General features: G+C 40.5%; 3 protein-coding genes across 3 annotated transcripts in view; all 3 read left to right on the top strand.

The window, feature by feature from the left end:
• notch3 (notch receptor 3) overlaps positions 1-3795 on the top strand; it is a 28966-nt gene extending 25171 nt beyond the window's left edge. Inside the window, exon 33 of the mRNA XM_056752057.1 lies at positions 24-3795. Coding sequence (XP_056608035.1) covers positions 24-1508 — 1485 coding nt within the window. The 3' untranslated portion in view covers positions 1509-3795. The remainder of the gene's footprint in view (positions 1-23) is intronic.
• Positions 3796-7927: 4132 nt separating this feature from the next.
• Positions 7928-11668, top strand: shfl (shiftless antiviral inhibitor of ribosomal frameshifting). The gene is made up of 10 exons (XM_056753061.1): positions 7928-8046; positions 8339-8480; positions 8573-8622; positions 9787-9825; positions 9941-9994; positions 10081-10122; positions 10228-10383; positions 10515-10618; positions 10987-11141; positions 11283-11668. Exons 1-10 carry the CDS (start codon positions 8020-8022, stop codon positions 11492-11494), a joined length of 981 nt encoding a protein of 326 aa, XP_056609039.1. The 5' UTR covers positions 7928-8019; the 3' UTR covers positions 11495-11668.
• A 12240-nt stretch (positions 11669-23908) lies between these two features.
• LOC130425877 (uncharacterized) lies at positions 23909-26806 on the top strand. The gene has a single exon (XM_056752301.1). It carries the CDS (start codon positions 23909-23911, stop codon positions 26804-26806), a length of 2898 nt encoding a protein of 965 aa, XP_056608279.1.
• Positions 26807-27071: the final 265 nt, after the last annotated feature.

The raw sequence follows: 27071 nt of genomic DNA, 5'->3' as shown, positions 1-27071 counted from the left end.
TCACATTTATTTAAAATCTTTAGGAGGAGACTCCACTGTTCTTGGCTGCCCGGGAAGGCAGTTGTGAGGCAGTGAAGATGTTGTTGGCTCACTTCGCCAACAGGGAGATAACCGATCACATGGACAGACTTCCCCGAGATATCGCCCAGGATCGTATGCACCACGATATAGTGCAGCTGCTGGATGAATATAACACAGTGAGAAGCCCACAGGGTCACGCAGGAGCCGCTCACCACCTGTCTGGAGGCCACACACTCTCGCCACTCATGTGCCCTCCCAGCAACTTCCTGCAAGGGCTGAAGAGCACCCCCCAGGGCAAGAAGAACCGACGCCCAGGAGCTAAAGGCATCGGTGGGCAGCACATCACCAGCATGAAAGATTCAGCCAAAAACCGCAACAAACGGCTGACGCTAGACATGCAGAGCGCTCTGCTGGAGAGCTCCGTCACGCTGTCCCCCGTGGACTCGCTGGATTCGCCACGCGGAGGTGCCAGTAACGCCGGCTACATCACTAATCCAACATCGCCAGCTGCCATGCCCTCTAATGGCCTTTTCCATTCCTCCATGTCAGTACCTAACACTCCTATGGTGCACAGCAACATCATGGATGGTACCAGCCCTTTCGCCGTTTCCCTGGCTCAGCTGAGTGACCTGGGCGATGGTGGGCTATCCATGCAGGGCCGCGTGGCCATGCAAGGCGGCGGAGTCAATCAAGGCCCCCACAACTACGTGCTGAATGCTGGCCAGATGAGCCTCAACATGGGCTTGGTAAGTCCCGTAAGCGTGCCGTTCGACTGGCACAACCGCATGCCTCCGTCCTCTCAGCCCATGCATGTCAACTTGGTGCATCCAATAAGCAGCCAAGCAGGTATGCTTTCTCAGACGTCTCCCCTGCAACAGAGCGGCATGCTCATGCACCAGCAGCAAGTATTCCACACTGCCCAGCAGTCCATACTGCAACCTACGCCCATCTCCAGCACGCCCTCCATAAGCCCAGTCAAAATGCCCTCTATTGCAGAGCAGCAGCCACCGCAGCAGCTTCTAAGCCATGCCCTCAACAACTCAACCCTCGGCCGCATGTCTTCCACTCCCCCTACGCCGCAGCAGGCGCAGCCACCTCCAGTCTTCTATCAGCCGCAGCAACCCCAGGCTCAGCCCCCGCAGGCCTCAGCACCTCCTCAGGCCTCGCAAGCACAGGCCATCCCGTCTCAGGCACCCCCGCCACAGGCGAGCAGCAGCACAGCGGGCCTGGAGGATTACCCAACGCCACCCTCTCAACACAGCCATACCTTTGCCATGGATGCCACGCCCAAGCATTACCTGCACGTGCCTAGCGAACATCCATACCTGACCCCCTCTCCGGAGTCTCCTGAACCCTGGTCCAGCCCCTCTCCTCACTGTGTGTCGGATTGGTCTGACTCCACCCCCAGCCCGGCAGTCACGGCTCCTGCCCAAACCCAGATTTCCCATGTCCAGGAGTCCAACGGGAAAATGCAGGTGTTTGCTTGAGCAACACAACGTTTGACCCTAAATGTTTTGTGACTTCCGGAGAGCAGAGGTTTTTAGGGCTTGTTTTTATACTTACGTGTCAGCCTTTTTCCAAGATTTTAATTGGATTAGGATTGACTGTGTCTTGTCGAGAGGACCGTCTGCCGGTGTGCGCAGAAAGAACGTCAAAGGGAAATTTGTGTTGTCTTAAAAAGAAAAGACAATTTAATGAAGTAAGACATTCTGTCACAGATGGACTTGTTTTTTAATTATAAAAAAGTATATGAAGAAAACCACGTCTTTCATTTCAAAGACTTGGGGACGTTCCTGAAACTAACAAACTTTTTAAAAAGTAGATTGAGAGAAAAGTGAAATGTTGAAGGAAATTCCTTTATTTATTGTCTTGTTCTTCCAAACTGCCTTGTGGGTGTTTTTACCCTCTGTTTTGGTTTCTTTTAGTGACCCCCATAACATATGCCTTACTACTGGGACCCCTGAGGTTTTCTCAGGTTCCCTATTGCTACTGTTACAACAGGAGATGCCTGCGATGGCTTAGCTCGACCCCTCCCCTTCGGTTTCATCAGAAGCAGTGAATGCAGGCTAAAAAACACACGAGACGAGATTTTTTGTGATATTATTTATTTCTGCCATCGTCATGAAAACAGACGTATGTTAAAATGTTCCGATTTGAAATGAGTTTATACATTCTGTAAAAGTATTTGTATGAATTTAGAGGAGCATCTGTGAAGCACTTCAAGGGGAAACGCTTGAGAGACACTAAGAAATCCTTTTTTACGTTTTATAACAAAAGTGCATATAAGCGCTTTTCTAAACAGGCCAGTGTTTGGGATTTATTCAGTTTATCAGTGTTTAGTTATTTTTATAGGCCTGAGCTGGCCAATACTCGACCCTCACCTCTAAGAATCCATCGGCAAAGGGCATATTTACCAGGGAGGTAAATCAGCCAGCCACTGCCTTACAGTCTTGCCTTGTGTACATTTCCTTTAATATTCTTTTTATAACCACGTTTTTTGTTTGTTTGTTTGTTTGTGTTTTGAGTTATCTGTACAACACTGATGTATTAAGCTGTGTTAATAGGCTGCTCTGCATTTTTTTCTCTGGTGACCCGCGTCTCCTTTCCGCAAACATTCCTGATCCAAGCAGTTGCGGAGCTGCTGACTGCTATGCGACTGATCTCACAATGTTCCTGATCTCTCACGAGCACTTCATTTTAATAACCAACAGCTGCAGTAGACACTCGACCACAAGAAAGTCTGGGTCTTTACGGCGCCATGGCGGTGTGGTTGAAATTTGATGTAATTCTATCCTTTAGGTCCAGGATTTTCACGGAGGTCTAATCATATTCCAGCTCGTTTGCTTTGGGTAGTGAGCATATGTCCTTGGCTCTGTGATGTGATGGGTACGTGGCTAACGAGGTTGCTAATGGTCTGCTAGCGCTTTGTCACTCCTCAGGGAGGTGTTATATAGCATGCAGTGTTTCTGCATCTTTAGCAGTTCCCACCTCGCCGGCCTAGACGGTGACATCTGTCGTGTCTGGTCAGAAGGAGAGGGAAACACTACTATGTAGTGATACCCCTGGCTTTCTGCAACATTTCCTTATGTTAAGCCCTCTTAAATATTCCCAACACACCTGAATTAGTTGACACGCAGAGTTGTTTTTATTTACAATCCTCAAACGCTTATTTCACTACACTATGGCACATTAAATGTTTTTAGCCATACAAACATATTTTGTTTTAATGCATATCTAGGACGCCTTTGTCCTAGTGTTCAATTGTGCCTAAACCGTATGTTAAGTGTACAGCTATGAAATAATAATACTTTGCCATGTTTCAAGGTTCGGCAGGGTTTTGGAGCACATGCTGCAGCTTTTTGTTATTCTGCAGACACAGTAAGCTTAGATAACCCACCATTTGTTTTTCTTTCGTTCATAATCCACCCCATTATACAGTCAGTGCTCCAGAGATTTTTGAGAAATCCAGTACTTTTATGTAAATATGTTTTGCCTTGTTTAGGTCTACTTGTTTATGAGAAGTCGTATGTTTCTATAATGAATGTGTACTAAAAAGAACAAAAAGTAAATGTACTTTTTATTAGCGTTATTAAGGTGAGGATGTGACTGTGTATTGGCATTACTAGAACAGGCATAGATATTTTCTATCTTCATTATTAATTTCCTATACTTGTTTAAAAGTAGTTTAAACTCATTGTATATAAACAGCTTTTCACGGTTTCTTTCTACAAAGTTGTAAAATATGTTACTTCTAATAAAGCAGTAGGAACTACATTCCACAAATGTCTTGTTATTTATCTCCTGTTTTTTCCCATGTTTTCTTTTTCTTATCCAAACAGGAATTTTTATCAACGAATGAGTGGACCTCAACTGAACTGCAGAAAAACTATCAACACAACTTCAGCAAGGGAATATCTAACCTATAGACGGTTTAAGCAGCAACAACATGAAGAACATTATGGCCAAACTTAAATTAGACCTCTGCAAAGTATCTGTTACTTTTCATTTTAAAAACTGAGTTTACCAGGAACAATTTACACTCAAAAAAGATTTAAGTAAATCTGAGTAAAATTAGAATTTACCAAAAATATTGAGTGTATATTTAAAATGTTGCTTTGTTAACAAAATTATTTTATAAATACATTTAAATAATATATGTACATTTTTGACAAATTATATTTTGGATTTTAAATTATTTTTGTTTGACATAAAAAATCACTTGATTTTTAAAGATCTTTTATACAGCTGTTTATTTTTGTGATCTTTACTAAGCCATCTGAATATTTTTTAGTGTAGTTTCAATTTAATTTAATACAGTTGAAATAAAACAAAATATGAATAAACATTATTATTTGTGTAAATTAAATATAACAAACACAAACCGAAATTAAACTTTGTGCCAGGTACACTACAAGACTTCACACACTTGAAGACTTTTTTTTAGTTTCAGATAGAAACACACTAACTGATCAAATCTGCAGACTGGCACAGACTTTCTGAGCAAGAGCCTTGTAGTGTATTTTAGACTTTACACAACCCAAAATAAGAAATGTCTTGAAAAGCCTGAATAAAAATATTTATTTTTATAATACGAGAAAACCCTTGAATTAAAAGTTTTACTTTAATTCAAACAGTGCCTTTAAGTTGAAATTGGTTAAGGTTTTATGTTATATGAAATATATCTAGATTTTATATAATAGATCTGTGTTAATGGATCAGTTTAATATAATTAAAATTTACCGTAAAGCTAATTTAATATAATTTAAAAATGTAAGTCAGCTTTTGAACTAGTGTTTAGGTTAATTGAAATAGGTGTGTTTTTAACTCCATAATTATTACTGCGGGTCAATAGACTTAATTAACGCCATGCTTTGTTAAACTAGACATACCACAATAGTCCCATGAACCGAGTAAATATATATATATATATATATAACACATCTGTCAAATCAAACATATTTGTTTGTGGTACCTCAAATGTCTTTGAAAAAATGTCTCAAGTTTTTGGAACGATGTGAAAGTAACATTTACATTTTGGGTTGGAAAACGTGCGCCCAAAATTGACCTATCCACTCGTGTATGAAATTACCACTGAAATTCAATAACTGTGGGAGGTTGGAAGTTTCCCTCCATTTTGCTTAGGTCTCACAAGACATTTGGTTCGACTTTCATTCATTCACAAGCGAATACTCCAGACAGGAAACGCAAACAAATGCAAGGGAGTTTCGCATTTCAGTGTGTTCAAGTTTGGTGAACTTTGGTAACCTATGAATTAGTATCTGGTTAGACATCTGAGTTGTTGACCCATTCTCCTCAAGCGCATGAATAATCCTCAGACTGGTATTCAACATACGGTCACGCAGGAAGATGAGGCTGCATATGTGATTATAAAAATCAGTTCTGAAAAAGTAAGTGTAACGTAGTGAATGAAGATTATCTCTCATTTGCACTGCTCTTAGTATGTGATGAGATATGCAATGTAACAAAGATTTATGTTAAAGCATTCCTGCATTGCACTTGCACCCTGGTAACAAGGTTTTATATTCGGGTACATCTACTTGATATGATATGATATTTCTTCAAAATGCATTTTTTATTTTCTTAAGTATTTTATTAATACATTGGATATTTTTGCATTACTATTTGTAAATGTCTTTTAGAAGGACGAAAGTATTGGAGCACCCCCTTCAAACAGGTTTGAGTGCTTTAAATATTTCTAAGTACAAATCTTCATGTTACAGCTTATAATGATTTTTTAGAATCTAGAGAATTGTATGCATGCAGTTTTATAGCGAGAGTTAATGCAGGACCCTTTTCTATTCCAATATGACAATGTATCTCCCTGTGCAGAAAACAAGATTCAAAAAGAAATGATTGATTGATTCAGTCTAGTGTGAATAAACTTGACTGGTCTGTGAAAAGCCAAGACCTAAACCCAGCTGAACACCTTCAAGCAAAGCACTCATCATCAGAACACATCGATGACTTGCACACAGGGCTGTTCTGTCATTTCAGAACAGAATAGGGCCCTTTTAAAACTGTTCCAACAAAGATGTGGGAAATCTTTAATATGGTGTTATTGTCAGGATTCCATCACCATCTCACTCCACTCATTCCCAAACTCCGCCCACTCAGTCGTTCACACGCTCATTGTCACCCGATTACTAATCACTGTCACCTGGACCTCATCAGCAGTGCACCCATTTATACCACAGACCCTCATTCACTCATTGTCTGATCTCGTCTACACATGACACAGACTCTATACCATACGTACCTGTATTCCTACCTACTATCCCGATCTTCTCAGCGAATCTTCTTCCCGCCTGCAAAGGAATTCATCATCAGCTTTATCAGCAAGATAAAGAGAGAGACTTGGTTACACTACGGATAAGTTTCCATCTGTTTTGTCATCTTACCGGATATTCACCTATTTCGTTGTACCGATCCATTCTGCAAATTAAACTTATAAACTTACCATTCTGTCTGTTTCGTCTGCCAAAACCTGACAGTTATATGGTATAGAATTAATATTTGTTTGATTTATTGGAATAAGTAAAAATTTGCTATAGAATAGAAGGGTACGTCTCAATACTTTTTTCCATATAGTACATATATACATACAATTTTTATTACATTTAAATGACAATAAACAAGCAAAAGCGTATTATTTATTTAAAACAAAGTAGACAAGTTTTAATTATTTTTTAAGATATTATAATTGTATGCAGTCTACGCCTTTTCTACCTTTTGAAGCGGTTTAATTCTTTGGTAGAACGGACAGCCACCACCAAACCAATAGGAGCATCTTTGAGATATCCTGTGTAAAATCACATCAGCACCACTAAACATACTCAACGTTATATCAATCATGATTTTTTTAGTTTAGAAAAATATTATGAAGACTATATTTCTTGTCCATTTTACACATAGCCTAGCCTATTACATAGGCTATAAGGTAAAGTGGGAAGAGAGGCCCATAAGCTTTACTTGTATAACACAAAAAGACAATAATAAATGTACAAATTATGATGAAGGGATTTTCAGAATAAATCCGAATCTGATTTTCTCACCACAGGAGGATGTAATTCCACATCAACGCCACATGACATGTTTCATAAAGCTTTGACTTCTATAGTAAGCAATCATTAAGAAAGGGAAAAGACACTGCATGAAAATCACAAGTGGTACAGACGTATACACAGTGTCTACACCTGGGAATGTTTTGGATCCAACATCAAATTTGATATGCACTGAAACTGTCCATGCTGCATGTCCACACACAAACCTGAGTACTGATCTTGTCATTGATAAACAACGTATGTTTTTTATGGACTGTGTTAGTCCTTCAGGAAACTGTGTGTGTACACTTAATTATAATTAATTAGTATTGTGAATAATAATACTCAAATTTTTTTATTGGATCAAAATACAACGAAAAACACTCACAAAACCGCCAAAAAAAGAAAACATCCAGACAGAAAAGGGGGAAAACAGACCTGCTTCCTGCTTTGTGATGAAAGAAAAAATAAGTGACTATAATTTATTCATATATTCAAGTATATCGGACCAAACATTGTGCCAGGTATCAATAGTAACAGGTTTAGCCTTATTAAGTCGTGCTGTTGGATATTCAATGGACATTATATTTACAAGATTGTGAATCCAATATGTTTTTAAACCAGTTGGTGAATAATACTTATTATTAATATTATTATACAGCAGCAACAACAACAACACAAATATGATTTATAATAATAATAATGTGTATAGAATCATTTAAAAAATCTCTACCTGTTCTGAAATGTGAGTCAAATGTCCTCTTTTTTGTTTGTTCCCAATGTGTAGCGATACTAGGGCGACCTCTAGGGGTCATGTTATGGTATTTTCGATCAAACTGAAAGTAAAAAAACACAATAACAGACCAGGAAACGGTGCCACACGTAAGGCGCTAGCACTATTCTAATACCTACTACAGAAACAATTTACGAGTCCGAGATGAACACAATGCATGAAGAAGTAGAGGTATGTGCTTATTTTTAACTTAAAAAGTCAACACAAAACCTCTTTCATTTTATTTATGATATGATTGTATTGACACTGTAATAAAGGAAGTAGAACAATACAGATTTACTTAATATTATCGAAGGCTTGTTATTATTTTATCTAAAACTGCATTATGTGCACAACTGCAACTCGTATAGCCTACAGCAAAAACTAGAGGAGTTAAACCAATTTTTATTTCCCACTAATCTTGAATTTGACACTAATGTTGTTATTATTACACGTATTCCTTTTGTTTTGCATTTTGTCTTAGTTGGAGAAAAGTGTAAGGCGACTGAGAGAGAAATTTCATGGATTAATTGACATTGACAGGGCGGTTTTACTCATGCGACGCTACATGAACGATCATCAAATGGTGGCAAAATGGGTCGCCCTAATGGCCAATGCTGACAGGGGTAAAGTGCAAACAGTTCAAAGACTTGTGTCATTTACAAACTACTGTTGTTTAACTGTCATTTTTATATTGTATGTTTGGAATTATTTGTAGACCTGGATGACGAGGAGCGACGCACGCTGAAAAATGATCCTGTTGTTAAGGTATGGGGACTGGGTAGTTGACTGGCGATGCAAATTTAAGGAAAACCAGCATTTTATTGCTCCTGTAATTTGTTTAAATACTTGGGATCACTTAATATGCTACAATGAAGCCATAATGAAAATAAAGTTTGTTAGGGCAGCTACAATAACAAGAGGGCCAGATCGAAAGTATTTTCAATAGCAATTCTTAAGGTAATATGGCTCGAACACGTGTTTTTCTGTGTCTTTGGTGTGTTAAGTTGCAAATGCATGTTTAAGACAGCTAAAATTTGCAAAAATTGTTTCGGAACTATTCTCTATCTAAAAGCGAATGCTCACCAAGACCTGCCTGAAATGCCCCGTGTAACCACACCCCCACAAATCTATGTCAGTTCGTGGTATGATTTGATTAAGACCCCCCAAAATGAAGACGCAAGTAAGGAGGGCGTACCTGTCAGTACATTAGGCCCTCCTCACATGACGTCACGCATCTTCCGTTCTCCCGCGAAGCAGTGTATCGTTACTTACGCTCGCGCCTTAGAATGGAGTTTATCAAGTCCCTTGCACAGCTGCCAATACGGCCATATATTGTACACCATCTTTCTGACAAATTTTCGCTTACGACAAGATCAAAGCTAGATAAAGGATACAAAATCTTCGTTGAACAGTGCCTGTTCGATTATGAAGGTAAGTGTTTTTGGTGTAAGCGAAGGTGCTAGGATAAGTCCTTGTGTTGTGTCAGTTTTTTTCACTGTTGTTTAATTCCTGCGCAACGGCAAAATGGAAGTTCTTCTTCTTCTTATTGTTTGTTGAAAGACGGATGTTATGAAACACTGCTTTGTGAAAAGGTGGAAGTTAAGTGACATCATTGTGAAAAGGGCTTATTGCTTTGGAACCTGATGTTCCAAATATGGTAAGAGGCGTTACAATTCCATCAGACGCTTGCAGTATTCGACCAATCACTACACACTGAGGAGATACAAACTTGCGTAAATCGTGTATACACATTGCATTACATCTCAAACAAACCATAATATTCGTTTTAGCCGTGTCACATGAACCCTTTAAGTTATGTGCTGTTAGTAATTAGAAAAAGTCATAGTTAACACAATGAAAGTTCACATATGCTTTGGCAACAGTGCATACTACTTCATTTCCTGTTTACATTTTTCTAAACTTTCACAGAATGTGGTTACGAAACTCAAGGCTGATGAAAGACAACAGGTAAAATCCATTTCCATTGTTTACATCCCTCTGCTTTACAAAAAAAGAATGAAAGAATCCATTGCTAGTTTGCAATTTACATAAAAGTGACAGTCGAGGTTTAACACAATTGTAGGAAGAAAACCCCACCAAGACATCTGGATCCAGTGCTACCAGTTCTTCAGCAAAGGTAAAGAGGTGTTTTTGTATTTAGGTGAGAATTTTCAGGGTCAACTACATCATATTGCATTGATTCTATCTTAACTTCCCCTCCAGCCCAATTCAAAGAAAAGAACAAATGAGGACAAACATTTAGTGGTTAGTTGCTTTGCATTCTCTGCTTAAAAATTATACAATTTAAATCTCACATTCAGTACTAAGGAGCTGTAATACGGTGGATTAACATGCATTGACATGCTACAGGAGCTTGGCGAGCGTCTACGAGTTTTGCCGTTAACAATGGAAAACAAACGTATGTTCGACCAGGCGCAGGAAAATGAGATCCCTGCCACCACACATCAGTTTGCCTGTCAGTCATGTGACAGGGACTGGTGGCGACGTGTCCCACAAAGGAAAAGAGTAAGAAACTCAACCACACCTTAGATGCTCACATCTAGTGACTCATCACTGTAAACTCACATGCAACTGGAAACTAAATATGTAAAGAAAATTGTGAGCATAGAGTATTTCAGAAAATTTCCTTCTTTAAGGTGTCTCGCTGTCGACGGTGCAAAAAGAAGTATGACCCCGTACCGCCCGACAAAATGTGGGGCATTGCAGAGTTTCACTGTCCAAACTGCGCTCGTTCTTTTATGTAAGATGTTAACTAACCTTTTTTTAAATGTTGTATAAAAAATGTAATTTCTGTCATCGTTTACTCATCCTCCTGCCATTTCAAACATGTATGACTTTCTTTCTTCTGCAGAACACAAAAGATGATGTTTTGAAGAATGTTGTTATCTGGCCCCCATTGACTTGCATTGGATTTGTGTCCATACGATAGAAGTGAATGACGGCCAGTATTGTTTGGTTACTAAATTTCTTCAAAATATCTTTGTGTTCTGCAGAAGAAAGAAAGTCATACATGTTTAAAATGACATGGGGGTTGAGGAAATGATGACAGAGTTTTTATTTTTGGGTGAACTATCCCTTTCACATTAATAATTCATATTTCTTCATAAGGGGCTTCGGTCGGATGGATGGACGTTCACCTTGTTATGGGTGTCGTTCAGCCATATTCCCAACAAGGATTTTGCCACCAAAGAGGAGAGTGATGTCAGGAGCCAGAAGAAAGAATCAGCACAGCTGCCTGGCTGAAGACTGTTTTAACAGAATGGGTAATGTGATGCTCGCAATGTTCACTAGATGGCACTGTGCCTTGTGTTTTTTTCACCAGTAGTACAAACATTCACATTTTAAGCAGTATTACTAGGGTTGTATAAACCAAACTTGTAACTTGGCATGTCTGTCCCATCCAGAGCCCCATGTACCTGGTACCGAATGTGTGCACCCTCGTAGCAGACAGAAGAACAGGAAACCGCGGGTGGTGTACCCCAGCCCAGCTCACATTAGCAGCGGATCCACTGTAAACACATGCCTGAGTCAAGGCAGTCTGCTGGAGAGCATTAATGAGCTGATTCTGGATGACATTGAAGAAGAATCTGATGAAGAGTCTGATATCAGCAGCTGAGACAGCAAAGAAAATGCTGAGCGAATGCAACTTTAGCTATATGGAACGTTGATTTCAAACATCAATGCGATGCAAATTATAAGAAATAATAATAAAAAGTCTGAAATACAATATCCCCTTAAACAATACCATGAAAGAAAGTCCATGCTTACAAATAAACTTAATTATACATTATCTTAAATTGTTTTTTCATATTTTTACTGATGTAGCTTCTGTACAACATGAGCTTGCTCTTGTATCTTGGCATTGGAAAACTTTTCTTCACTCTTGTATAGTAAATATCTTGTTCCTTTTTCGCTGAATAAAAAGCATATACTAGTAATTCAACTTTCACAGGAACCCAAGAACGCATGTGACCAAGAATGCTATCAGTGTAACATGGGAAGACCTGCTTGCAGTGCACTAGCCAAACACACATGTTTAAATACCTGAATGTTTCTGGTGGATGTTTGAATTATTTATAAAGTAATTGCTCAATTCCAGACATTTTCAGTCAATACTTGCAATATAAACGTTCAGATCATTTGTTTTTTACAAGTAGCCTATATCGAACCATCGGTTTAATTTCCCAAACCCCTGTAGTTGGTTTTGGTTTTTCTATTTAAAGAATGTCAAAAATTCATGCATTATGTATGGATGTAACAAAGTTGTATACAAAACAAATATTTTAGTTAGGTTGACATTTGCATGGAATAGGTTGTTTATAATCACGTGGTTTTTGTAACGAAAAACGCGCGAGGCGCGGCTGGAGGGCAGCAAGTGATTTTCTCCATTGGAGTTCACTTTCACAAACTCAAATTAGCTGTGTTTAACGACCTGAACAACGACCGGGTGACCCCTATTTTCTGTCAAACCCTACTTGTTATGAACACTAGTTTCCGTTAGATTATACTACAAGCCTATAATTCCTATTTTTATTGTTTGTTTTAAATAGCACAGTATACCATTTCTAATAAAACCACACTATGTTTACCTCAGCAGCATAAGACATTATAGATCTAGAAATAAAATAACCAATGACTTCAAGACAATATACAGGATTTAGAGCAGATATGTATTGACAGAAGAATAAAACAATTAATTAACTTCAAGCTAACAATATTGTTTCCTCACCACTGAAGAATAGCGGCTCCGTGTTTAGGTATATCAATCAAAAGCCCTGAGTTTCAGTCCTTACGTCTGTTGATTTAGATTTGTCAAACCAATCAAAAATCACGCAAAAATTAATTTACTCTCAAATTAAATTCGTTTTTAAATTAAACATTAAAATGTAAATAAACCTCTAAACGAATGTGTTAATGAGTGAGGTAAAACGAAATGACCGTTAATTTTAAATAACGGGACTGCGCGGCAAAGCGGAGAATGCACGTGCTCCAGCGCACACACATACAGTAACAGACAACTGCATTAAAGATGGATTTATGATAGTATTTTCATTTACCTTAACGAGTTTATTATTTTCAGCCATTAAAGATCACATTTATTAAATTAATTTGGTCATTATAACATGTGTTAATGGAATCTTTAACCTATAGTGGACACACGCATTGCAAGTATAAACACACACACCTGGAGCAGTTGACAGCAGTGGCTAACCCAGGAATCACAATCTAGGTCGGTGGGTCTAGAGAAAATAAGATAGGCCGAGCCTAAAATGTATCTGTTATCAAAATACACAATCACACCTGCTTGAATACTCAACCGTTTATCAGAACACAAGCCTGTGTGTAAACAGTCTTAAGAACTAACGATAAGAACAACATTAGCATGCTGAAACAAACGCAAGCGCATTGACGCAACAGTGAGTAGCCTACAGTTGCCTGGTCCATACAGTACTGCAGAAGAGAGTTATGAAAAGATTGTATATGACAGAAGAGTAAATAAATGATTGGGTGTTTTGAAGTCAAATATTTTATAAAAGAAACATAACTCATATGTGTCAACCAGCTTCCAACATGACTAGTTTAATCTATCGTTTTTTTTCTTCTCACATTATAATATTTCAGAATAAAATTAACATTTAAAAAATCTCCATGAAATTGTGAATGAGATTTCTAGTTCTTAATAGTAATCAAATTGGATTTCTCCCAGTTGGGGTTAACTTTACAGGTAGTTGCAATCTTTGTCTGCGGAGAACAACTCTGAGCTAATATCTGCAGCACTCAATTAACAGGGAAATATTTTCTCTGATGAACATTATTTGCCAGATTTGCATGATTAGACATTTCTGTGAAACCTTTTTCTCCAGCCATGTGACTGCGCCACCCCAAGTCAATGGGGAAAGTTGACTTTAAAAAAAAAAAAATTACTTAAGTAAACACACACGTCCACCTTCCACAGGAATCCTGTTTACGGATAGATTTACATCCCATTTGATGATCAGCCACGAGTTAAACAACATTTCACAATAACCATTGTTTTCATGATTCTTGGTTACATTTGGGTATATAAGTACATTTGCAAAAGACTCAGGAAGCATCTGTAACCAGAACTTCCCACACTGCTACTGTGTGTCTTGATTTTGCCAGGTATGATAAACTTTGTGGTTTTATTTTATTCTTATACTCTGTTGATAATCTTTGTTTATTAAGTTAGAATTATCTTTGTATGTGCATTCTATGATTTTAATTGATGCTGCCTGGCATAATAAATTGCTATCATTAATTTATAAAAAAAAACTTCAGAGTCTGTTATACAAGGTATATTGAAAGGAGCCTTTTGTTACCGCAAAATACATATGTCAGGATAGGATGGACTAATTTATACTAGACTTTTAATTATAAATGGGGCATATTTACTAAAGCTCACGTTACAGATTACCTGGTTTAACAAGTTGCATGTGACTAGAATAACTATTGTTATGATTCTGAGCAGTCATGGAGCGGCCAGACTTATTAGTTTACCCGGTAACCTCTGACTAAAGATCAGAACTGACAGTTTTGTGAAAGTGAGATCCACGAACCAGGCCGGCGTGAGACTGTGTGCGACTGCGGGTCCCAATCGAAAGGATAACTATAAATAATAAATTATGAAGATTTACAGATAAATTAACTTTGATCAACAGATACTTTTGATTGTCATATAAGTTATTTTATACTATAATAAAATTGGAGTCAGGTCGGTCCTAACCACAGAATCATGTAAATTAAACCAAATTGTAACCGTTTTTACATAACTTCATTTAGAAATCGCTGAGGAGAAGCAGAATTGAGATCCCTTCAACCACACCATTGGATTCAGTCGTTGGGCCAGTGGTGGTCAAATAACCGCTTCCATGACTTTAACACCGGCTGTGAAAGCTGTTCTGTGTAATACACTGATATTGTGTGTGTGTGCGCGCATTCTTCTTAAACACTTCTATGAAACGTCTTCTGAAATCCTGCTTCCAAATGTCTCCAATTGTCAATCTGCTTGTGTTATTATCTAACGCTTCTGTTATTAGTGATAATATTAACAGGTCTGACCCAACCGGTCCGGTGTCATTTTAAAATCTCTCACATCCGCGTGTTTTTAACTGATGAAGTTGACGCCATTCTTACTGTTTATTGCTAAAAGCCAAAGCTTATGAATTCACGTGTACTGAGAGGGAGATCGACCAATCACAACAGTTTGAGGAGCGAAACTCGCTGATATGGTATAAATGGGACATCGTCAGACACACACTCTAAGCGGGGAACCAATCACGACAGACCTGGTAAGCTTTACCAGAAGGCGGGACTTTGAAGAAACCGGAAGAAACAGAGTCGTTTTGTGAGGAAGAGAAACAGAAGTGGACAATACGATAGACTTGTATATAGTTTTTTTTAGACTAGACACATTAACATCCATTGTTAAACACCCATAAAAAAATCAAAACTTCGAAAAACGGAAAAAACTATTAGCTGGATCTGCTAGCAGTAGTTTTGGCACCTCTCACTGTCACTATAAAGAATATATTGCTTTTTAGAAGTGCCATCAAAGACTTGACAATCTATATTTTCTAAACTTTATGAGCAATTTTATTATTTTATTTTATGTTATATAATATGTATGTGTATATCAGTGGCGGCTGCTGATCTTTTAAAGAGGGGAAGCTCATTTTCGGCCTAAATCATAAAAATTGTCCATTTATTTATATGTAAATTCTGCCCTACGTTCGTTTTCAAGAAAATGCCAAGCAAGGATGTCACATCAATAAGGCGGTTTAGGAAGGCCCTGTTTTGTTTAACAGTTTAATTATGTTTAGCCACTTGAATGCGAGCACCTTCATTGATTGCATGCTAAACCCTGATCCTGCCCATGCAACTTAATCTTGCACATGCACTCAAATGTTCATTGCTATTTTCATGCCTTTAATATGCCCTGTCAAAGTTTGACAGATCTCCAAACCCCAATTTTGACCAAACAACACATCCATGAGATGGTTTTATCAAGAGACGTGGCCAGCAGTACTTCCAGTCAGCCAGCTAACTTTGTCATACCAGGAGAGCTGAAAGACCTGTTACTTTTCCCTATCTTTTGCACTAAATCAATCTTAGGTGTTGATCTGCTCTGCTGTTTAATTCTAAGTTTCTCCTTGTAAGGAAGACTTTCTAATGGCTTTGCCAATATCAGGTCGACAATATAAGCACTGTCTGCCATCGTGTGCAGTTTGCTAGCTGGCTAGTTCAGACTATATGAATTAATGAACAAACGATCTAATATGTATATATATATTTGACTCAACGGGAGGAAATGTGGGAATTATGTTAAACTGAAACAATGAATGTGGTGTGAAATTGTGTGAAATATACGAAGAAGGTTGCAACAGTTTGTCTTTCGACTACACATGCAAAATCCGCGATGGGACTGAGTTGGAAATTGAGACACAGAGTGATAAACGTCATAATCTGAAGACCACGCCCACGCCCACACAACCGTCTCTTTGCATTGCGAGAAGCTGCCGCCTCCTTGTCATTTATGATTTATAACAAAAAAAAAAACAATGTCTAAAAGCTGATATGTGACAATGTGTATAGCAAACAAGCTAAAAAAACAAGAACTACGTTTTTATAAGCTGTCGACCCCAAAAAACGAGCGTTTTAGGACATAAAAGTGGATTAAAAAGAGATAACAGACCCTCCAATCGTCACGCAGACGCTCGGAGTCCGGGCCAGCCCACTCCTCCATTCATCCCAGAGACGCTGAGCGTCCGTGGACGGGACATAATCGCAGCATTATCCAATGACCGTCTTGTTTCCAAGCACTGAAAAACCCTGTTTAACGCAGCCCCATTGAAGTCAATGGACGCTGGGCTTCAACAGAGTAATGCACTGTACGCTACGGGAATGAATGAGAAGGAAATCGAGTCAGCCGACCTAAGTAGCTGATTCTGAACGAAATGGTTTTCGTTCGAGATGAACGTGTTTAACACATTTTTAGTCAATAAAATGTTAACATAATAGTACATATATTTGACCATTCATTTTTGACAATTATAGGGGAAGCTGAGCTTCCCTTGCAGTCTTAAAAAAATCGCGTCCGGTGTGTGTATATATATATATATATATATATATATATATATATATATATATATATATATATCAGTTTTATTCCCTGTTAAAGAATATTATTAAAGTTGTAGTGATAGAACACCAAAGTTAAATAAAAAATGGTCTGTAATGGTTTTCTGAAGAGCATGCCTACTGGCTGCCAAATCTGAGACAGGTGAACCAAATATATTAATTATATTATCAAATAGGCAACTAAGACTTCACAGGTGAGCAATATTTTGTTTAATTGATAAGTGATCTAAGTGGACAGACAAAGGCTTATAAAAGACAACTGAAGAGTTGAAATGCATATGTGAATTTGTAGTTGCTGTGGTTTAAGCTTAACACTGCATTTTGCTGGAGTTGTTTTGGTAACACCGAGTGTCTGCAATGGTTCGAGGGTGGAGAAGGTTGATATAGACTTTGAACTTAAACTCACATTTTGTGTAATGTTCTGGTATTTTTGTATTCTCCTGTTCACTTTTGTTTTTATAGGTTCCACTTACTGTTAGTCTTCCTGACTTTATGGAAACATGCCATTGGATATCCAAGTGAGTATGACATTTCTTTATACGTTTGCCTTTGAGTCTCAACTTTTCCTGAGTTTTCCATTTCTTTGTTGTGCAGGTTGGAATTCTCAAGTTAATCCACGTAGCTTGCGTTACCACAAGGCATTTTCACCTCGGGGATCGAAGGCTCCGTCAGAGGCTTGGGTGACTGAGAATATTCCTGTTTATATGAATTCCAATGTGCTTGCAGTGAAAAGTCCTAGCAGCTACCAGTTTGGAAGTGCTTCTGGCACCTATGAATCCGTGTCTCAAACCCCAATTTCACAGAGTGGCTCTTTTCCTGCATCTTCGGTCTCCAGTCAGCGTGCCCCTGGGTCTCCTGCCTATGCCAAGATTTTGTCCCCCTCTGGAACATATACCAGCCATGCTACAAGCAGGCAAGGTTCCCGAAGCCAGTTTACCTCAACTTCTCAAGACAGTTCTAGATCAAAATTAACAGCAAGTTCTAGTCAGTTTGTTTCTGCACAGGGAGGAAGTGCCAGTCTTGGTGGTTTGTCCTCACAGTCTCAGAGTACTTCCAGCCCTGTGTCTGCTGCATATCCTAGTCTTGGTTCCTTGTCCATGGCTGTATCTGGGACCTCCAGTGTTAAGACTTCCCAATTGTTTAGTTCTGGCTCCCCGGGTGGGTCTAGTCGATTGACAACGTCCCATCTCTCTGGTCTGGCACAAGGTGTGAGTAGCCATCCTGTTGGTTCGTATGTACAGTCTCAGGGCAGCCCTAGTCGAATAGCCTTTGGTTCTCCACAGTATGTAAGTGCATCTATTGGTGGAGCACACACTACATCTAATCGGCACAAGCAAGCTAGTGCACAGTCTCTGTCCCAGATCCCTCAAAAATGGCAGCCTTCTGCTACAAGTTTCTCCCAAGGTAGTCCGATAACTACAGCTATGTCACAAAGCAGGTTTTCTGTTCCAAGTGCTCCAGCTTCCAGAAAGTCATTAGCCTCTGGTGGACCTCTTGGTCAAAGTGCCCCTGCTTCCCTGTATTCTAGCGCCTCTATGCCATCGCCCCAAAGGGGATCTAGTCTGTATAGTCAAGCTTCGGGCAGTGTGTTTTCCTTGTCCCAGAGCCAAGCTCCTCAAAGATGGCAGCCTTATGCCTCTCTGTCATCCCAAGACTTTCAGACCTCAAGTTCAGCCATTTCACAGAGTAGCTCTCCATCCAGGGCCAAGTTTCCCAATAGGTTATCCTTGGCATCTGGCAGTGGACCAAGTCATCCAGTTTCAACACAAGGAGTGAGTAGTTACGGCGGTTTGACTCAGTCTCTGGGCGTTTCTGCTCCTTATGCCCCTGCATATTACAAACCTGCTTCACCCTTGGGGGACCCTAGTCTGTTTACCAGCAGTCAAAGCAATTATGCATCAAAATCACAGAGAATGGCCAGTGGTACAGTGGGTGCTTCAAGACGTTATGTCTCTGCACAGGGACAAGTTGGCTCCAACATTGCATCTCTTCAGCCTCAAGTTGCTGCTGGCCATTATGCTCCTGCATCTATGGATGTTAAAGTGCCTGTGTACAGTCATCCCACCTCAAGTGGGTCCTCCATGTCTTCGAGCCTGCAGCCTACTACCTCTGGAAGGTTATATAGTAGATTTCCATCTTCCGGCGCAGCTCTGACGCAAACCAGCTCTTCTCCTCAAAATGTCCAGAGTTTCAGTAGGTTCTCCTCGGTGGCTGGAGGAACAAGTCTGCTTTCCACACAGAGTGCGGGTAGTTACACTGGGCCTTCTCAGTCCCAGGGCAGTGTTGGACAGTACACATCTGGCTCTCCTGCATTTGAGAAGTTTGGTTCCTCATCTCTTGGTGTTTCTATCCAGTCTACTAGTGGTCCGAGCTCTTCCAGCCAGTATTCACCAATCTCTACAACTGTAGCCGGTGAACATCGAACATCTTCCAGTGGCTATCCGTCTGCGCAAGGAGAAAGTAGTACTGCTCATTATGCCCCTGCATATTCCAAAGCTGCTTCACCCTTGGGAGACCCTAGTCTGGTTTCCAGCAGTCAAAGCCATTATGCATCAAAATCCCAGCGCATGGCTGGTGGTACAGTGGGTGCTTCAAGACGTTATGTCTCTGCACAGGGAGAAGTTGGCTCCAACATTGCATCTCTTCAGCCTCAAAATGCTGCTAGCTATTATGTTCCTGCACCTATGGATGTTAAAGTGCCAGTGTACAATCATCCCACCTCAAGTGGGTCCTCCATGTCTTCGAGCCTGCACCCTACTACCTCTGGAAGGTTATCTGGTAGATTTCCATCTTCCGGTGCAGCTCTGACGCAAACCATCTCTTCTCCTCAAAATATCCAGAGTTCCAATAGGTTCTCCTCAGTGGCTGGAGGGACAAGTCGGCTTTCCACACAGAGTGCGGGTAGTTACACTGGGCCTTCTCAGTCCCAGGGCAGTGTTGGACCGTACACCTCTGGCTCACCTGCATTTGAGAAGTTTGGTTCCTCACCTCTTAGTGTTTCTAGCCAGTCTGCTAGTGGTCAGAGCTCTACCAGCCAGTATTCACCAATCTCTACAACTGGACCTAGTGGACGGCTAACATCTTCCAGTGGCTATCTATCTGGGCAGGGAGAAAGTGGTTCCTCTAGCTTGTCTCAAGGTGCTTTGGCAAAGGAGACTCTTGCACCTATGGATACAAGCATGTCTGTTTCTAGCCAGGCTGCTGGAGCTTCAAGTGGCATTCAGGCCTCTGGTGCGGCAGCATTTCAGAGTGGCTCTTCTCAAGCTTCCAGCAGCCTTTCCTCCTTGCACGTTTTGAGCTCTCCTGTGTATTTTGTGCCCCAGAGTGCATCTGGTAGTAGCCAAGTGCCACCTTTTGGAAAACCCACCGATTCCATGTCGCAGTCTTCTGGCTCAAACATCCAAGCATCTTCAGAAGCCCTGTCTTCTGCTTCATCCCAGGCTCAAACTTTGAGTGAATCTGCTGGTGTTGCAATTCCGGGATTGACTGGTGGTTCCACATCTGTGCTTTCCGGTAGCTATGAATCCTCATTTGGCCAGAATGCTCCAGTCTCCAAGCCATCTCAGGGCTCTTTGAGTGGATACTACTATGGGGTTAAGGGCTAATGGACTTGTGCCGTATGGTGCTTTGGAACAACCAATGGTTCAGTTTATATTGTGATTAAATAAATATTTTGGAAGGATTCCTTTGTCTTTAGTCTTTACTTTAAAACCGGAACACTAGATTTCTGGTGCATAGACCATTTCTGTGAGTTCAAACCAGGATAATTTACTGATCAAATGCAAACAGCTCTCGGTATCTCTCTGCTTAACTTATTAAAAACCTTGTGATAGTTAATGTTGATTACATTAGAAAATAACAATACATCTGCAGTTGGCCTACTATAGCGTGTTGTAATTGAAGCCAAATGCTTTGCCAGTTTTGTTGAACTTATCAAACAAATATCTAATGGAAACTGACAAATTGCTCCTTGTTAGCTCATATTAGGATTGGTAATTCAGTAAGAATTGAAAGAAAAAAATGGTTAAACTACAAACCTTACTGCTTTCTGAAACTTAAAGGAGAGGAGTCTTGGCAAAAAGAGATCATTCCAAAATGTTTATGAACGTTTGTGTATCGAGCACAGAAATGCTAACAATATACAGGATAATAGTAATATTTTTTTGACAAGTTGACTAGTTCTTAATAGTAATCAAATTGGATTTCTCCCAGTTGGGGTTAACTTTACAGGTGGTTGACAGTTGCAATCTTTGTCTGCAGAGAACAACTCTGAGCTAATATCTGCAACACTCAAGTAACAGGGAAATATCTTCTCTGATGAACATTATTTGCCAGATTTGCATCAGACATTTCTGTGAAACCTTTTTCTCCAGCCATGTGGCCACGTGGCCAACTAGTGACTGCGCCACCCTAAGTCAATGGGGAAAACAACTTAAGTAAACACACATGTCCAAAGGAATCCTGTTTACGGATAGATTTACATCCCATTTGATGATCAGTCACGAGTTAACATTTCACAATAACCATTGTTTTCATGATTCTTGGTTACATTTGGGTATATAAGTACATTGGCAAAAGACTCAGGAAGCATCTGTAACCAGAACTTCCCACACTGCTACTGTGTGTCTTGATTTTGCCAGGTATGATAAACTTTGTGATTTTATTTTATTCTTATACTCTGTTGATAATCTTTGTTTATTCAGTTAGAATTATCTTTGTATGCGCATTCCATGATTTTAATTGATGTTGTACCTGCCTGGCATAATAAATTATTTATTTATTAAGAAATCTTCAGAGTCTGTTATTACAGGTATAATGAAAGGAGCCTTTTGTTACCGCAAAATACATATGTCAGGATAGGATGGACTAATTTATACTAGACTTTTAATTATAAATGGGGCATATTTACTAAAGCTCACGTTACAGATTACCTGGTTTAACAAGTTGCATGTGACTAGAATAACTATTGTTATGATTCTGAGCAGTCATGGAGCGGCCAGACGTATTAGTTTACCCGGTAACCTCTGACTAAGATCAGAACTGACAGTTTTGTGACAGTGAGATCCACGAACCAGGCCGGCATGAGACTGTGTGCGACTGCGGGTCCCAATCGAAAGGATAACTATAAATAATAAAGTATGAAGATTTACAGATAAATTAACTTTGATCAACAGATACTTTTGAATTGTCATATAAGTTATTTTATACTATAATAAAATTGGAGTCAGGTCGGTCCTAACCACAGAATCATGTAAATTAAACCAAATTGTAACCGTTTTTACATAACTTCATTTAGAAATCGCTGAGGAGAAGCAGAATTGAGATCCCTTCAACCACACCATTGGATTCAGTCGTTGGGCCAGTGGTGGTCAAATAACCGCTTCCATGACTTTAACACCGGCTGTGAAAGCTGTTCTGTGTAATACACTGATATTGTGTGTGTGTGCGCGCATTCTTCTTAAACACTTCTATGAAACGTCTTCTGAAATCCTGCTTCCAAATGTCTCCAATTGTCAATCTGCTTGTGTTATTATCTAACGCTTCTGTTATTAGTGATAATATTAACAGGTCTGACCCAACCGGTCCGGTGTCATTTTAAAATCTCTCACATCCGCGTGTTTTTAACTGATGAAGTTGACGCCATTCTTACTGTTTATTGCTAAAAGCCAAAGCTTATGAATTCACGTGTACTGAGAGGGAGATCGACCAATCACAACAGTTTGAGGAGCGAAACTCGCTGATATGGTATAAATGGGACATCGTCAGACACACACTCTAAGCGGGGAACCAATCACGACAGACCTGGTAAGCTTTACCAGAAGGCGGGACTTTGAAGAAACCGGAAGAAACAGAGTCGTTTTGTGAGGAAGAGAAACAGAAGTGGACAATACGATAGACTTGTATATAGTTTTTTTTAGACTAGACACATTAACATCCATTGTTAAACACCCATAAAAAAATCAAAACTTCGAAAAAGGGAAAAAACTATTAGCTGGATCTGCTAGCAGTAGTTTTGGCACCTCTCACTGTCACTATAAAGAATATATTGCTTTTTAGAAGTGCCATCAAAGACTTGACAATCTATATTCTCTAAACTTTATGAACAATTTTATTATTTTATGTTATATAATATATGTATATATATATATATATATATATATATATATATATATATATATCAGTTTTATTCCCTGTTAAAGAATATTATTAAAGTTGTAGTGATAGAACACCAAAGTTAAATAAAAAAATGATCTGTAATGGTTTTCTGAAGAGCATGCCTACTGGCTGCCAAATCTGAGACAGGTGAACCAAATATATTAATTATATTATCAAATAGGCAACTAAGACTTCACAGGTGAGCAATATTTTGTTTAATTGATAAGTGATCTAAGTGGACAGACAAAGGCTTATAAAAGACAACTGCAAGAGTTGAAATGCATACCTGGGTTTGTAGTTGCTGTGGTTTAAGCTTTACACTGCATTTTGCTGGAGTTGTTTTGGTAACACAGAGCGTCTGCAATGGTTCAAGGGTGGAGAAGGTTGATATAGACTTTGAACTTAAACTCACATTTTGTGTAATGTTCTGGTATTTTTGTATTCTCCTGTTCACTTTTTTTTTGTTTTTATAGGTTCCACTTACTGTTAGTCTTCCTGACTTTATGGAAACATGCCATTGGATATCCAAGTGAGTATGACTTTTTTCTATACGTTTGCCTTTGAGTCTCAACTTTTCCTGAGTTTTCCATTTCTTTGTTGTGCAGGTTGGAATTCTCAAGTTAATCCACGTAGCTTGCGTTACCACAAGGCATTTTCACCTCGGGGATTGAAGTCTCCGTCAGATGCTTGGGTGACTGAGAATATTCCTGTTTATATGAATTCCAATGTGCTTGCAGTGAAAAGTCCTAGCAGCTACCAGTTTGGAAGTGCTTCTGGCACCTATGAATCCGTGTCTCAAACCCCAATTTCACAGAGTGGCTCTTTTCCTGCATCTTCGGTCTCCAGTCAGCGTGCCCCTGGGTCTCCTGCCTATGCCAAGATTTTGTCCCCCTCTGGAACATATACCAGCCATGCTACAAGCAGGCAAGGTTCCCGAAGCCAGTTTACCTCAACTTCTCAAGACAGTTCTAGATCAAAATTAACAGCAAGTTCTAGTCAGTTTGTTTCTGCACAGGGAGGAAGTGCCAGTCTTGGTGGTTTGTCCTCACAGTCTCAGAGTACTTCCAGCCCTGTGTCTTCTGCATATCCTAGTCTTGGTTCCTTGTCCATGGCTGTATCTGGGACCTCCAGTGTTAAGACTTCCCAATTGTTTAGTTCTGGCTCCCCGGGTGGGTCTAGTCGATTGACAACGTCCCATCTCTCTGGTCTGGCACAAGGTGTGAGTAGCCATCCTGTTGGTTCGTATGTACAGTCTCAGGGCAGCCCTAGTCGACTAGCCTTTGGTTCTCCACAGTATGCAAGTGCATCTATTGGTGGAGCACACACTACATCTAATCGGCACAAGCAAGCTAGTGCACAGTCTCTGTCCCAGATCCCTCAAAAATGGCAGCCTTCTGCTACAAGTTTCTCCCAAGGTAGTCCGATAACTACAGCTATGTCACAAAGCAGGTTTTCTGTTCCAAGTACCCCAGCTTCCAGAAAGTCATTAGCCTCTGGTGGACCTCTTGGACAAAGTGCCCCTGCTTCCCTGTATTCTAGCGCCTCTATGCCATCGCCCCAAAGGGGATCTAGTCTGTATAGTCAAGCTTCGGGCAGTGTGTTTTCCATGTCCCAGAGCCAAGCTCCTCAAAGATGGCAGCCTTCTGCCTCACTGTCATCCCAAGGCTTTCAGACCTCAAGTTCAGCCGTTTCACAGAGTAGCTCTCCATCTCCATCCAGTGCCAAGTTTCCCAATAGGTTATCCTTAGCATCTGGCAGTGGACCAAGTCATCCAGTTTCAACACAAGGAGCGAGTAGTTACGGTGGTTTGACTCAGTCTCTGGGCTATTCTGCTCCTCATGCCCCTGCATATTCCAAACCTGCTTCACCCTTGGGAGACCCTAGTCTGTTTACCAGCAGTCAAAGCAATTATGCATCAAAATCACAGAGACTGGCCAGTGGTACAGTGGGTGCTTCAAGACGTTATGTCTCTGCACAGGGACAAGTTGGCTCCAACATTGCATCTCTTCAGCCTCAAGTTGCTGCTGGCCATTATGCTCCTGCACCTATGGATGTTAAAGTGCCTGTGTACAATCATCCCACCTCAAGTGGGTCCTCCATGTCTTCGAGCCCGCCGCCTACTACCTCTGGAAGGTTATCTAGTAGATTTCCATCTTCTGGCGCAGCTCTGACGCAAACCAGCTCTTCTCCTCAAAATGTCCAGAGTTTCAGTAGGTTCTCCTCGGTGGCTGGAGGGACAAGTCTGCTTTCCACACAGAGTGCGGGTAGTTATGCTGGGCCTTCTCAGTCCCAGGGCAGTGTTGGACAGTACACATCTGGCTCTCCTGCATTTGAGAAGTTTGGTTCCTCATCTCTTGGTGTTTCTATCCAGTCTGCTAGTGGTCCGAGCTCTTCCAGCCAGTATTCACCAATCTCTACAACTGTAGCCGGTGGACAGCTAACATCTTCCAGTGGCTATCCGTCTGCGCAAGGAGAAAGTGGTTCTGCTCATTATGCCCCTGCATATTCCAAACCTGCTTCACCGTTGGGAGATCCTAGTCTATATACCAGCAGTCAAAGCCACTATGCATCAAAATCGCAGCGCATGGCTGGTGGTACAGTGGGTCCTTCAAGACGTTATGTCTCTGCACAGGGACATGTTGGCTCCAACATTGCATCTCTTCAGCCTCAAGTTGCTGCTGGCCATTATGCTCCTGCACCTATGGATGTTAAAGTGACTGTGTACAATCATCCCACCTCAAGTGGGTCCTCCATGTCTTCGGGCCTGCAGCCTACTACCTCTGGTAGTTTTCCATCTTCCGGTGCAGCTCTGACGCAAACCATCTCTTCTCCTCAAAATATCCAAAGTTCCAATAGGTTCTCCTCAGTGGCTGGAGGGACAAGTCTGCTTTCCACACAGAGTGCGGGTAGCTACACTCGGCCTTCTCAGTCCCAGGGCAGTGTTAGACCCCCGTACACCCCTGGCTCTCCTGCATATGACAAGTTTGGTACGGCGTCTTTTGGTGTTTCTAGCCAGTCTGCTAGTGGTCCGAGCTCTTCCAGCCAGTATTCACCAATCTCTTCAACTGGAGCTAGTGGACAGCTAACATCTTCCAGTGGCTATCTATCTGGGCAGGGAGAAAGTGGTTCCTCTATCTTGTCTCAAGGTCCTTTGGCAAAGGAGACTCTTGCACCTATGGATACAAGCATGTCTGTTTCTAGCCAGGCTGCAGCAGTTTCAAGTGGCATTCAGGCCTCTGATGCGGCAGCATTTCAGAGTGGCTCTTCTCAAGCTTCCAGCAGCCTTTCCTCCTTGCACGTTTTGAGCTCTCCTGTGTATTTTGTGCCCCAGAGTGCATCTGGTAGTAGCCAATTGCCACCTTTTGGAAAACCCACCGATTCCATGTCGCAGTCTTCTGGCTCAAACGTCCAAGCATCTTCAGAAGCCCTGTCTTCTGGTTCATCCCAGGCTCAAACTTTGAGGGAATCTGCTGGTGTTGCAATTCCGGGATTGACTGGTGGTTCCACATCCATGCTTTCCGGTAGCTATGAATCCTCATTTGGCCAGAATGCTCCAGTCTCCAAGCCATCTCAGGGCTCTTTGAATGGATACTACTATGGGGTTAAGGGCTAATGGACTTGTGCCGTATGGTGCTTTGCAACAACTAATGGTTCAGTTTGTATTGTGATTCAATAAATATTTTAGAAGGATTCCTTTGTCTTGAGTCTTTACTTTAAAACTGGAACTCTAGATTTCCGGAGCATAGGCTATTTCTGTGCGTTCAAACCAGGATAATTTACTGCTCAATTGCAAACGGCTCTCAGTATCTCTCTGCTTAACTTATTAAAAACCTTGTGATAGTTAATGTTGATTACATTAGAAAATAACAATACTTCTG

This window comes from Triplophysa dalaica, chromosome 7 (genome assembly GCF_015846415.1).
Source record: "Triplophysa dalaica isolate WHDGS20190420 chromosome 7, ASM1584641v1, whole genome shotgun sequence".
Classification (NCBI taxonomy): Eukaryota; Metazoa; Chordata; class Actinopteri; order Cypriniformes; family Nemacheilidae; genus Triplophysa; species Triplophysa dalaica.
This window is presented reverse-complemented; position numbering and strand designations above follow the sequence as displayed.